Below are 14,929 nucleotides of genomic sequence, written 5' to 3'. Positions count from 1 at the left end.
TCTTTGTGGGCGAAACCGAGGGTAAAATTTAGATTTTTTTTTAAATTTGCACTTACCAATGGCCTGCATGGTAAGGTTTATGGCTTCCTCAAAATGTTGTTGCGTCGCTGGTGGTGTTATTGATTGATATTGATGGTGATATTCTGCTGGCTCCGCTTGTGCCAAAACCGGTGCTATCATCGCATCCGCTTTTTCTGACTCTTTTGCAATTGTGATTTTTGTTTTTGATTCGTTCGACTCTTCTGAGCATAATGTTGTTTCGGATGTGTCTGCGATTGCCGTTAGCGGATGTTTTGTATTCAAAGAATCAGTTGGAGTTGGCGTAGCTTTTAGTGTTGGTGGTACCTTTCGTAATTCGTGTTGATGTTGTTCGGCCTCCGCGGGCAAACTTCCTATTATTGAGGGTAATGGTGTTGGTACAGGTGTGGGCACATCACGACTTTCGCCGCTAAGCAAATATGTTGGCAATGTTGGCGTAAAATCGAAATTCAACAAAGTAAGTATGCTATCCTTTACTACATGATGTACGGGTTTCAACAAATTGGGTAATTTTTTTAAATTTTCCAATTGTGACATGGACTCACTGTTATAATCTTCAATAGCTGACGAACAACAAGATGGACCATCTTCAGTTGCGATTGGTGGACTTATCGGTTCATATTGTGGTTGATAAACGGCGTCACCACCAATTGCTGGGACTGGTGGTGGTGAAGTTATTGCACGCGATTCCACATCGTTTGTTATATTAATTACAAGCGGCGATTTAACAACGTTTGTAATATTAGATGAAACTGTGCCATTTGGTAATATTTTATTTGAGATCGTATTTTCTTCAACGGGCTGCAACGCATCACCACCACCATTGTTTTGATTTTGCAGTTCATTAGTGGCGTTATTTTCTGGCGCTGTATTTACTTTTGTAAATTTATTTGCCATCATAGTGAGACTTGCAGCTGCAGCTCTCATTTCATTGGATATCTCTATTTGAGTATTTTGCTCCGTGATATTGTCTAAGTTGTTAGGCTTAGTCAGAGGTGGCGTATTCATATTATCTTTGGTGCATAACTCTGTGGATAATGTGTCCATTGGTATAGTGGATAAGGAACAAATATTTACAGTTACTTCGTTAGCCGTTGAATTTTCGATAACAAGTTCACTATTAACCACTTCGGTGAGTGCTGTGGTGGGTACAACAACAGCAGCAGCAGCAGCAACAGATGTGGTTGATAGTATACCATCAAATCTTCTAGGTGTCACATCCACAACTTGTGTAACGACAGCATCATGCTTGGTCCTACTTCTAAGTTTCTCTCCAATAATATTGCTGCTATCAATATTAAAATTAAAGTCCTTACGTACACTGCTTACAGCTGCTGATTTTTTGATCTTCAGCGATGCCACTGGCATTCGCTGTTGCGGCCCTTCACATGCTTCCGACTCAGTCATCGCCGTTGACTCAATACGTTTTTCAACGTTGGTATTTTCAGTGTTCAGGTTATCAATTCGTTGTATATTAGTAATATGTGCAGTGATTTGCTTTTGAATATTATCTAGCTTCATTGCATTTTCAAAATGGGCTTCCTCACTTTCAGCATTTTTACTATTTGCATTACTAGCTTTATTTGTATCATCGTTTATATAGTTACCTATATTCTCTAATACCTTTTCGAATATATTCATATTTTCAGATATTTTAATATTTTTACAGGGCGATGCTTGTTTTCGTGCGGCCCTCCTCCGCAACCCTTTCTTAGTACGTAATTCAACTGTTGACAATGCTGTTGCTTCACCCAATTTGTTCCCGTGCATTTCCATAGATTTAGTATTTTCTTGTACTTTTTTAATAACTTCCTTAACATTGCCATCATATTTTTTATCCATCTCCAGCAATTGTGCTTCGAGGTGCTTCTTCAGCAGCTCAAAGGATTCTCTAATATCTGATTTATTAGATTGTGTTGGTTTCAGCATTGGTTGCGGTGCAGTGACATCAAGCGGTCGCAATTCATGATTTTCTTGTTCACTAAGCATGAAAGGTATTGCAGATGCTGATCTCAACCTAGACGATATATCTTTAGTCACCTTCTCGTTTGAATTATTCAATGCAGAATTCTTCATATTTGAGTCTTGCAAACGCTTCAAGCGTACTCTAACGGTTTTGGTTAACGTATGCGGCGATACATTCAACAACCACGATGTTGCGCTGGAAGGAAACTCTGTATTACTACATGGATCTCGCATACTACTACGTACATCAATACGTTTACGATTGGTTGTGGATGTGGTTGCGCTTTTGTTTGGTGTTGAAGCTGCTGATGGCCTATGCTTTACACCTATTCTAGACGATTTGGGTGAGGCACATGTAAATGATGCATCTTGATTTAGTGGCAATAACTGCTCAGCTGTAGATGATGTAGGTGTCATGGACCTTGTGCCACGCTTACGTAATATTCGGCCTGCTACAATAGTTGGTGTCGACAATTTCGTCTTTTCGGATATACCTTTTTCACTTGCCGCTTCAATAGTAACTTTCGTTGATGTAACAGCATTTGTTTCTGCAATAGTGCTTGTTGACAATTGATTTAAGTTCACAGTTTTATTTGAGGTATTTGTTGCATTCAACTTCTTGTTTTCGGAATTTTCCAAATTTGCTTCTCTTCTTCTTGGCGAAGATCTCACTTTTCTTTCGACAGCTTCTTTAGACACTATTGCTACAGACATACGACGTCGCAGTATTCTTGTGGGTAATTTGTTATCTTGATCTTTTTCTGCTGTTATCAAATTTTCATCAACCGCTGTGACACTTCTAACTGTTGCATTATCCGTCACAGTGTTTATATCTTTTGCTTTTACCCTCACTGTCGCATTCTTCTTTTCATTTTTTTCCAACGCATTTTCGTTCGTGTTATTTATGGCCTCACCTGTTTGCTCATCATTCGCTTTGATACGAGTGTTTGATTTTCGTTTGGTTTTTGTGTTGTGCTGCACTTTTCTTTCCTTCACTAACATACGTTTACGTTTCAAAAGAGGAGACGATTGCGGCTGTTGTTGCTGGCCTGCTTGTGGTTTTTGTGATTCAAGTTCCTCTACACCGACTATCTGTTTAGACATTTCGTCTCGCTGCCGCTTCACTTCAGTAATTTCTGCCATTAAACGTTTATCTTCCATAAGTTTCTGTTTCGCTAAATTTTGGAATTCTTGACGTTTAAGTGCCCGCTGCCGTTGCATTTCCCTTTGCTTCTCTAGCAATTCATTAATGAAAGCAGCTTCCTTTCTCTGATACTCGATAACATGTTCATTTTCCTCCATCAACACTTGACACTTCTTTCGCAACTTAGGATCCTCTGCTAGCTCAGCAGGTATATATACAGGACTCTCTGATCGCATACTTTCTGGTGAAGACGTATGTTGACGTGGTGGTGGTGATCGTAAGCTACACACAGACTGTGGTGAGTTTGTAACATGTCTCCAGGTATCCAATGGTGGTAGTAGTGGTGGTGGTGCATTCATAAATTTACGGGAATTATGTGCAGCCTTTGGTCTGATTGCTGCAGTAGTAGGCGCATTTAGTTGGGGTATATCGATCTTATTGACTAGTGGTGTAGGTGGCTTAGTTATTTTATAACCGCTAAACAACGTTGTAATAGCGTTGATGTGCTCTAAATGGGATGAAAGGAAAGGACATTTGATATTTGTTAGTATATTTTTGGTCAAATTTTTGCGAGGTTTTAATATATAATAAATATACATATATGATTTACAGTTTTAAATACTTATTTAGTATTTTACTTCTTTTTTTTAATTTTTCTTCTTTTTTCAATATATGTACATATATTAGGGCGGGTCAAATTGTATGGGGAAAAATGGGGGGAAAAAATAACTTCAGGTGCACATCCAGTTTCTGAATCTATGGGTCATACTGAGTAATATTGTCCATGGGACCATAGCACATAGAGGTATTTGACCAATCTGGGCGGCCAAAATTATTTTTTGGCTTTAAATAGTTTAATTATGTTACTCATGGTGATTTCAGTTATACCTAACTATTTATTTTATTTTATTATATATACAGTGGTCCAAAAAAGTCTACGGACAGCAAAGTTTCTTAAAAAATCATTGTTTTTTGCTTTAAATCGTTTAATTATGTTACCCATGGTGATTTCAGTTATATTTAACTTTTTATTTTATTTTATTAAATAAACAGTGGTCAAAAAAAGTCTAGTTGTTGTTGTTGTTGTTGTAGCAATGCTCGCCCCACCTAATATCCGCGACCGATCACAAATTGTCATCAATATCCTCTAACGGGAGTCCAAGGAAACTTGCCGTTTCAACAGGGGTGGACCATAAGGAAAGGGGTGTTAGAGGCGTTGGTTCCACATTACAATTGAAGAGATGGTTGGTGTCATGTGGGGACACGTTGCAAGCGGGGCATACATTTTGTATGTCGGGGTTGATTCTGGATAGGTAAGAGTTTAACCTGTTACAGTATCCAGAACGAAGTAGAGCAAGAGTGACACGCGTTTCCCTGGGGAGTATGCGTTCCTCTTCCGCAAGCTTTGGATAATTTTCGTTAAGCACTGGATTCACCGGGCAATTCCCGGCATAAAGGTCCGACGCCTGTTTATGGAGTTCACCAAGGACCTGCTTGTGTTTTTTCACTTCCTACGGCTGGGTTCTCAGGTGCCGTATTTCCTCAAAATGCTTACGGAGATGACTCCTTAAGCCCCTAGGCGGTGCTGGTTCATCAATCAGATGTCTGTTGGGATGCCCAGGTTTCTGGGTATTCAACAGGAACTGTTTGGTCAGCATCTCATTTCTCTCCCTGATGGGGAGTATTCTCGCCTCATTATGCAGATGGTGTTCTGGGGACATAAGAAGACAGCCCGTGGCGATTCTGAGAGCAGTGTTTTGGCAGGCCTGTAGTTTCTTCCAGTGGGTGATTTTTAGGCTTGGCGACCATATGGGTGACGCGTAGCACGTAATCGGCTGGCTAATTGCTTTGTATGTATTCATGAGCGTTTCTTTATTTTCCCCAAGTACTGCCAGCGAGGGATTTGAGGATTTTTTACGGCTCTGAATTCTCGGAACAATTGCGGCTGCGTGCTCACCAAAATGTAGATCCTGATCAAACGTCACACCCAAGATTTTGGGGTGTAGGACAGTCGGTAGCGTAGTGCCATCGACGGGCATGTTCAAAATGGTCGACATTTGGGGCGTCCATGTTGTAAATAAGGTCGCGGAAGATTTAGTCGGTGATAATGCCAGGTTTCGCGAGGCGAAAAAACTGGAGAGATCAGGGAGGTAGCCGTTTATTTTATTGCATAGCGCATCGATCTTTGGGCCTGGGCCTGTGGCCATTATTGTGCAGTCATCGGCGTAGGAAACGATTGTGACTCCTTCCGGTGGTGAAGGTAGCTTAGATATGTAGAAATTAAACAAAAGTGGGGATAGGACACCACCCTGTGGCACCCCTTGTTTAATTCTCCTTGGTTTTGATGTTTCCTTTCTAAATTGCACCGATGCCTGCCGACCACCCAGATAATTTGCGGTCCACCTTTTAAGACATGGGGGAAGGGTAGACCCTTCCAGGTCCTGCAGTAACGAGCCATGGTTGACCGTATCGAAAGCTTTTGATAGGTCTAGCGCTACGAGTACTGTTCTATGGTGTGGGTATTGATTTAAACCGCAATTTATCTGGGTGCTAATGGCATTTAGCGCAGTGGTAGTGCTATGGAGTTTTCTGAAGCCATGCTGATGAGGGGCTAGCTGCAAATTTGCTTGGAAATAAGGGAGCAAAATGGCTTCAAGCGTCTTTGCCACTGGCGATAGGAGAGATATCGGACGATACGACTCACCTATGTTAGCTGGTTTCCCAGGCTTTAGTAGCGGGACCACCTTGGCCATTTTCCATTTCTCAGGTATGACATAGGTGGAAAGAGACAGATTGAAGACATGCGCTAAATATTTGAAACCGTCTTTCCCTAGGCTTTTAAGCATCGGCATGGCTATGCCGTCTGGGCCCACTGCTTTGGATGGTTTAGCACGACCAATGGCGTCCTCAACCTCTTTAGCGGTAATGGTGATTGGTGACGCGCTGAATTTGTGTTTATGTGCGTGTCTATTGGCTCTCCGTCTATCTTTGTTGACCGTAGGATGCATTATATATTGTCGGCAAAAAGAGCGCTCGCCCTTTTTTTCGCGTCCGACAGCACTTTGTCGCCAAAGGCGATGGAAACTTTGTCTTTGTGCTTAGTCGGATTCGATAGGGACTTTACGGTGGACCAAAGTTTACCCACACCGGTAGAGAGGTTACAACCTCTTAGGTGCTCTTCCCATTTCGCCCGCTTGTGTTCATCCACAAGCAATCTGATGCGTTGGTTTATATCCCTTATTTGGGGGTCGCCTGGATCAAGCTGTCTTATAAGGTCACGTTCTCTCGCTAAGTTAGTATAATAATGTACAACTTACAAGCAGATCGTACGTTTCGCTGATATTTGGCATTTATGAATTTCTATACATGACTTACGTGTGCGGTATTACCAGACTAGTAAATAATCAATACTAAAGCTGAAACTCGTATCCCAATCCGATACACTGTTATATGTAACAGAAGTCCAGTCGTATGGTTATTAACATTATTTAGGGCTCATCATCAGAGGGTATGTCAGACATCTTTTAATATAACCGCATACAAGAGTATGGGGCGTGGCACGGTACCAATCATCACCATATTGCATATATATTCTTTTTATGCTACAGCAAGATCACGCGCCGAATTTCAACAAAATTGGAGTACGCTTACTATTTTTTATTGCTCACCCTATGGAGATGGCACCACCGTCGTGCAACGCTAAAAATTACCAATTTTTTCAAAAAAGCGGGAATAAGCGGGACCAATCTTTCCACTATTTAAATTAACAAAACACAGGCTTTCTAAAAAAAATTTCAATCAATGCGGGGCACTAAAACAAAAACCTTTTGGAAAAAAAATTGGGAAACAATTTTGTCCCAATACATCACTTTTTAAAAATTATAGTACGAAGGCGTTAAGGACAATATAAATCTTAAAATACATAAATATTATACACATTTACCTGTTTCATAAGAATCCATGGCTTCTTTTTTATAAACTTCACTAAAACCCGTAAAAATATCAATTGAAAATGTATATACACTAAGAACGTGAAAAACTTCCGCAAGATACGCACGAATGGTCCAACTTTGAGTGGATGTCCACACTAGGCATTTGAATTATGATAATAAATAATTACTGATTCTAATACGGTTGAGTATTGGCCTACTAAAAATATTTTTATACTCAGCTGAGCAGAGCTCACAGAGTATATTAACTTTGTTCGCATAACGGTAATCCGTAACGGCATAAACTAATCGAGATAGATATAGACTTCTATATATCAAAATGATCTGGGTGAAAAAAGAAATTCATTTAGCCATGTCCGTCCGTCCGTCTGTAAACACGATAACTTGGGTAAATTTTGAGGTATCTTGATGAAATTTGGTATATAGGTTCCTGGGCGCTCATCTCAGATCGCTTTTTAAAATGAACGAAATCGGACTACAACCACGCCCACTTTTTCCAAAAGACGGATAAAGCGATGAAACTTGGTAGGTGCGTTGACCTTACGACGCAAAATAGAAAATTAGAAAAATTTTGGACAATGGGCGAGTCAACGCCCACTTTTAAAAGAAGGTAATTTAAAAGTTTTGTAAGCTGTAATTTGGCAGTCGTTGAAGATATCATTATGAAATTTGGTAGGCACGTTACTCCTATTACTATATGTGTGCTAAATAAAAGTTAGCGAAATCGGATGACGAACACGCCCACTTTTGAAAAAAAATTTTTTTAAGTCAAATTTTAACAAAAAATTTAATATCTTTACAGTATAAAAGTAAATTATGTCAACATTCGACTTCAGTAATGATATTGTAACGAATTTACTTGCAATCCTTTTATTTGCAACCCTCTGCTAAGTTCGTATCACTAAACTGTTGAATAAATAACTCCAATAGGTAATAATGCAAAATGGCCTTTATTAAAGTACTTCACAATAACACTCAAACTGTGCAACGAATAGCTTGCTTAATAACCAAACTGATTGATAGCTCAAATGAAACTCTACTATTCAAAATAATACTGCTCTTGCTCGCTAGATAGCGTCTTAGTCGAAACTGCTTGACAACTCAAATCAAACTGAATTCCAGCGCCTCTACAATTGTCGCCTTTTATACTCTTTGATTTCAACCTTCACATCTTCTAGGCGCTTCCAGAATCTACTAGTCCAGCAGCTCTCAAACTTCTCAGCTGTAACTACAATTGCACAATTTTATACATCTTCTAGGCGCTTCCAGAATCTACTAGTCCAGCAGCTCTCAAACTTCTCAGCTGTAACTACAATTGCACAATTTTATAGTGTTTCTCATTGCATACTTATAGGAGTATCTCAGATATATGCATGTGTTTGTGCATTGACTCTCCGCTGCTCGTATACGTACATGGTACATATGTGTAGACGCCATAATTGATTCGTTTATGTAGATACATAATGATTGAATTATTGATGTGAATTCACGTTACTGCTTAGCATCGGCTTAGAGATAGCAGCACCCCTTAGTTTTGCTAATATTCGTAACACTGCCCTCCACTTAAGTCTGATCGTCCCGATCAGACAAATCTCTCGATCTAAACGCTGCTAACCTCTCCAAATGAACCACTTTCATTTTGGTTCGTGGTTTGGTAGTGGTTTGTATGCGGTACACTACATCGTTGATCCGTTTTACAACTTTGTATGGACCTTCCCAGTTACACCTCAATTTCGGAGACAAACCTTTTTTTCGTTGTGGGTTGTATAGCAGCACCAAATCTCCTTCCTGAAACCCTTCCGAATTAATTGCTTTATCGTACCTCGCTTTCATCTTGTCACTCATAATCTTTGCTCGTTGCCTTACCAGATCGTGTATCTCTCTCAGGTCTTCTTCCAAGACACCAGTGGATTTCTTGACATTCCTCTCCACATCGGCATCTATCCCATACTTCAAATCAGCTGGCAGTCGAAGGTCATTGCCAAAAATTACCTTTGCGGGAGTTTGGCCAGTTGTGTCATGTACTGCCGATCGGTAGGCCATCAAGAATAATGATATGTGTGTATCCCAGTCCTTAGTTAGTTGTCCGTGTTTTTCGAATGCCCAACTTCTTGCACATTTCTTGGAACACAACTGATTCAAAATTCCTGCCTTGGTCAGAATGTAACTCCACCATGGTACACCATACCTTGCAATTTTTAACCACTTCTGCTACTGTTTCTGCTTCTTGGTTTGGGATTGGGTATACCTCTGGCCATTTACTGAAATAATCCATAACCACCAGTACGTATTTGTTTCCGCGGTTGCTAGTAGGAAATGGACCTGCGACATCCATGGCGATCCTTTCAAATGGTGCACCTGAAATATACTGCTTCATCTGGCCATGACTTCGGGTTTTGGGCCCTTTCGCTCTGTTGCATACCTCGCAGTTGGCAATCCACTCGGTGACCGACTGACGGCAACCAACCCAATAGAATCTCTGCTTAATTTTCCCGAGTGTCTTCGTGATTCCAAGATGACCTCCACTTGGACCATTGTGCAGCTCGCTGAGCACGTCAGGAATCCTCTTTCTGGGAACAACTATCAGTTTCTTCTTGCATTGACCATCCTCACTCTCCCATACTCGATGCAAGCAGCCGGGTATCAATTCTAAACTGTTCCACTGTGCCCAATATGACTTCGCAATGGGACTATCTGCTGACATCTCCTCTCTGCTTGGTCTTTCGTTTCGTTCGAGCCCTTGCATAACATGTGACAGATCTGTATCCTCTAGCTGACACTTTCTTAGTTGTTCCTTGTCCCATTCATCCGTACACGTTATAGTCATTAGCCGGACATCTATAATGTCTTCTTTAGCCTCGGCCTTTGAACAGTGCTTGCATTCCAAACTACTTGGTCTTCGTGACATTGCATCGGCATTTCCATGGGTACTACCTTTTCGATGCTCAATGGAAAAGTCATAGCTTTGTAGTCGCTCGATCCACCGTGCCAATTGTCCTTCCGGATTACGGAACTGCAGAAGCCATTTCAACGCTGCGTGATCTGTCCTGACACAGAATCGCTGGCCGTAGAGGTATTTGTGAAAATGTTTAATGCACTCTACCAATGCCAACAGCTCTCTCCGCGTAACACAGTAGTTCCTCTCTGGTTTTCCAATCGAACGGCTGTAATATGCAACTACCTTCTCCTGTCCATCGACCAGTTGTGATAAAACGCCTCTTATAGCATATCCACTTGCATCTGTATCTAGAATAAATGTTGCTCCTGGAATCGGATATGCTAACATTGGGGCAGTGCACAAACGCTCCTTCAATGTTTGGAAAGCCACTTCTTGCTCCTTATTCCATTCAAAAGCTTTGTTTTTAAACGGTTTTATTTAGCTTGTTTCTTGTAAGCTCGTGGAGGCTATGGGCTACGCTGGAAAAATTTGGTACAAATCGGCGGTAATATGTGCACAGCCCAAGGAAACTTCTTAATTCATGTAGGTTCTGTGGTCTTGGCCAATCCTTTACAGCCTCTATCTTTTCGTTCGCTGTGCAGATGCCCTCTGTCGTTACCTTGTGACCTAAATAATTTACTTCCTTTTTAAACAGCGCACACTTTTTGGGACTTAACTTCAGACCTAGCTATTCTCTGGAAAACCTCCTCCAAATTCTTAAGATGTTCATCAAAGTTCTTACCCAATACGATGATGTCGTCCAGGTACACCAAGCATGTTTTCCAATGTAGTCCTTCCAGTACCTGGTCCACGAGTCTCTCAAAAGTAGCTGGTGCATTACAAAGTCCAAAAGGCATCACTGTAAATTGCCAAAGACCATCACCGACACTGAAGGCTGTTTTCTCTTTATCTTCCTCCTTCACCTCCACTTGCCAGTAGCCGCTTTTCAAGTCCAGCGTGGAAAACCATTTCGTACCAGATAGCGAGTTCAGAGTGTCGCCAATTCTTAGCAATGGGTAGCTATCTATTTTCGTTACGTCATTCAACTTCCGGTAGTCCACGCAAAACCTCATTTTTCCATCCTTCTTCTTTACAAGTACTACTGGTGAGCTCCATGGACTAGCTGATGGTTCGATGACGCCGCTGTCGCTCATTTCTTGTATGATTTGACTCACAACTTCCCGCTTCGCCAGTGGAACACTACGTGGAGCTTGACGGATCGGCCTCACATCTCCAGTGTCAATTTAATGTTTCACATTGGTGCGGCTGGCTTGGAACCATCCTGGTCAAATATGTTCGCGTACTTTAGGAGCAGTTGTTTTGCCTTACTCTGATAGGCTTCCTCTAGCCCCTGCGTCCATGCCGTGATGTCATTTGAAAGATAAGTATTACTAGATGAAACGTGTTCCTGGAGCTGTTCACAGTTAATAACTACTTCAGCCTCTTGGCATCTTCCCAAAATAGCTCCTTTAGTCAGTTTGAGTGGTGACTTGAACTCATTGAGTACTCTTACCGGAATACGTCCATCTTGTTTTGTCATAGCCAGGGTTTTTCCTACAAGTATATTCAGTGGTGATCTATTTGCTGCTTTGACAACCCACAATTTCTTTGTCCCACAATCTCCATCAACCTTTGCCCAGATGACTGCTTCTGATTTTGGTGGTATTTGCTGACTCTCTTCCACCAGCACTCGTTTACTGCTGTAGTCTCTCTTGTAGCCGAAATTAAGTGGTACATCCATGTTCTTATATCGCATCATCTTGCTTTGCATGTCGATCTTGATGCCCTGGTCGATTAAGAAGTCCACTCCAATTATGATTTCATCAACAATATCTGCCACTATAAAATTGTGTACTACCGTGCCGTTCCCGATTGCGACTTCACATGATACTTCTCCTAGAACCGTGCTGTCTTCTCCAGTGGCTGTACGCAATCTTGCTACATGCAATGGTCTTATCTTCTTGTTGACTAAATCCGCTCGAATAATGGAATGGGATGCACCCGTATCTACAGTCAGTAACCGTTCCTTTCCATCCACATGTCTTCCGACAGTAAGATTGTTTGACCTTCTTCCAATTTCTGAGATAGAGATTATGGGGCATTCAATTGAGGGAGCCAGCTGTCGCCCCTTGCGGCTGACTCGCTTTAGTTTAACGATTGAGTGGACTTGGAGATTTGCTCATCTCCTTCAGCTCTGCGTTTACGGCCACCCACATTGTTGGAGATATTGACCCCGGTGCTGCAATGTCGTGCAATATGACCTGGGTTGCCGCACTTGAAACATTTAATAACTCCGGCATTTTTCTGTTGTGATCCCTTCAGTGCTTCCATAATTGTGTCTACCCAATCTGGTCTTTCCACTTCCACACGATGAGCTTTGTATGCTGGTTTACTCAATAGTGAGGCCGTTTCCTGAGTCAATGCATGTGATACCGTTTCAGCAAATGTCAGCTTTGGGTTTGCGTATGTAGCTCGCTTCGTTTCCATGTCCCGTATGCCATTTATAAAACTTTGGATTTTTACCCTCTCGGTGTATTCCACGGGTGCGTCCGCATTTGCGAGATGAGTCAACCTTTCAACATCCGAGGCAAACTCCTGCAAAGTCTCATTCGCTCTTTGGTGACGGTTTTGCAACTCAATTTGGAATATCTGTTTCCTATGCTCGCTTCCATAACGTCGTTCTACAGCAGCCATCAATGCTTCATAACTGTTCCGTTCGTACTCTGGAATCGTCTGTAAGATTTCCGCTGCAGGCCCTTTCAATGCCACGAACAGAGCAGCAACTTTATCTTCCGCATTCCAGTTGTTCACTGCTGCGGTTGTTGTTGTTGTTGTTGTAGCAATGCTCGCCCCACCTAATAGCCGCGACCGATCACAAATTGTCATCAATATCCTGTAACGGGAGTCCAAGGAAACTTGCCGTTTCAACAGGGGTGGACCATAAGGAAAGGGGTGTTAGAGGCGTTGGTTCCACATTACAATTGAAGAGATGGTTGGTGTCATGTGGGGCACATTGCAAGCGGGGCATAAATTTTGTATGTCGGGGTTGATTCTGGATAGGTAAGAGTTTAACCTGTTACAGTATCCAGAACGAAGTTGAGCAAGAGTGACACGCGTTTCCCTGGGGAGTATGCGTTCCTCTTCCGCAAGTTTTGGATAATTTTCGTTAAGTACTGGATTCACAGGGCAATTCCCGGCATAAAGGTCCGACGCCTGTTTTTTGGTAATTTTTATAGCCTTATGCGTTTACGTTATGTTAATAATAATGAGCTTAAAGGCCGTGGTTAAATAAAACACAATGTTTAAAATTTCATTGGTTTTTTAATTTGTCAATATTTCGGCTTCAGTCTGAAGCCATCTTCAGGACTGTAAGTAAACACAAATGTATAAAAAGGGGGCATTCATTTCAGATACATGGTCATTAAAATTTACGTTATGCAACTAGGTATACATATAAACGAAACACAACTTACACTTGTGGTTATTCTTTATCGACTGATCATATGTTCGGAAAACAAAAGTAAAATAAACATCAAAAATGTATACAATTTTAAAGTACAGTAAGTGTAAACTAAAATATGCACAAACAAATATATAGGGATACAAACAATAGATCAACGAATATGTCGTCATCCAACATTATGATTTGTTGATCCCAAGTATGCTGCTAGCGGAATAATTTCTGTACGCTGCTTTCTTTCATGTGCGCCGTGAGACTTGCATTTTGTGTTGTTGTTTAAGCAATAAATTGCGATATGCATATGCGCATTGGTCTGTGTCACTTTTAAAATTAATTCTCTTATCATTAGGCGTGTTCATAATGTGGAGAATTTCCATGGTGAAGCGCTTATTATATTGTTTCTCTATGTCCAATATAGTAACATTCTGGAAATCGGGATAGTGGCCCGTATCCTTACAGTGGGCCGTTAAGGCCGTTTTATTTTCCGAAGCGTTGTTTCTAAGTTTAATATTGGACTTATGGCCGGAAATCCTTGTCTTTAATTTTAATTTTGTTGTCCCCACATATACCTTCTCGCATAAGTGAGACCCGTCACCGTTGCATGGGATTCTGTATATTAGGTTGGATTTCTCATCCTTTGGAATTCTGTCCTTTGTATTACTGTAAATTTGTTTCAATGTATTGTTGTATGTGAACGCTATTTTGACCTTTTCTTTGTCATATAAATCCGATCTCTTGATCCTCTCTGCTATTCTTGGGACATAGGTTATCGCTTTGTATATTTTGTTATTTGCTTCTTCAGGTTTACGTTCATTACGTGCTCTGGTATAGAAATTTCGGACCAGTTTATTAACCAAGCTACTTGGAAACTCATTATCCTCTAGAGTTTTTTTGATGATCGTGATATTCTTCTTGTGGTACATTCTGTCGCTTATTGTAAGTACCCGTCTTATGAAGCTTTTGGCGGTATTTATTATTGTACTTTTTCCGTGTTTTGAATAATAGTTAATTAGTCTTCCCGAAGCTGTGGGTTTTCTGTACCAGTCAATATATAATTTGTTGTTTCTCCTATTGATTAACGTGTCCAAGTACGGTAGTTGACCATCTTTCTCAACCTCTATTGTAAACTTAATGTTTCTGCTGTAGCTGTTGAGTTCAGTGAGAATGTTTCCAATTTGTTCAGTTTTTACAATGGCAAATAAGTCATCTACATACTTTGTAAGTAGGCGTGGTTTGCTAGTAGTTTCATTTTCGAATCTTGTTAGCAGCTCCTCCATGACAATGTCAGCTATGACTGGGGAGGCTGGTGAGCCCATAGGCATTCCTGTACGTTGTTCGTATATTTTTTCATTGTATTTAAAATATCGATTCTCTTTTATGCAAAATTTCACCATTGTGATAAATAGTTCCCTTGTTAATGATGTATATTCTTT

At 40.9% G+C, this 14,929-nt stretch overlaps 1 protein-coding gene across 10 annotated transcripts in view; it reads right to left on the bottom strand.

Annotated features, from left to right (window-relative positions):
- LOC137253521 (uncharacterized) overlaps positions 1-14,929 on the bottom strand; it is a 422,466-nt gene that overhangs the window by 174,009 nt on the left and 233,528 nt on the right. For all 10 annotated transcript variants that reach the window (XR_010953826.1, XR_010953824.1, XR_010953823.1 and 7 more), the window contains one exon: positions 57-3,656. Coding sequence is in view for 5 of the 10 variants with exons in the window: in XM_067790601.1 (XP_067646702.1) it covers positions 57-3,656 (3,600 nt within the window). In the remaining 5 variants the exon portion in view is untranslated. The remainder of the gene's footprint in view (positions 1-56; positions 3,657-14,929) is intronic.

This window comes from Eurosta solidaginis, chromosome 5, assembly GCF_040869045.1.
Source record: "Eurosta solidaginis isolate ZX-2024a chromosome 5, ASM4086904v1, whole genome shotgun sequence".
NCBI classification, from domain to species: domain Eukaryota; kingdom Metazoa; phylum Arthropoda; class Insecta; order Diptera; family Tephritidae; genus Eurosta; species Eurosta solidaginis.
Note: the sequence above shows the minus strand (reverse complement) of the source record. Positions and strands in the feature narration are given on the sequence as shown.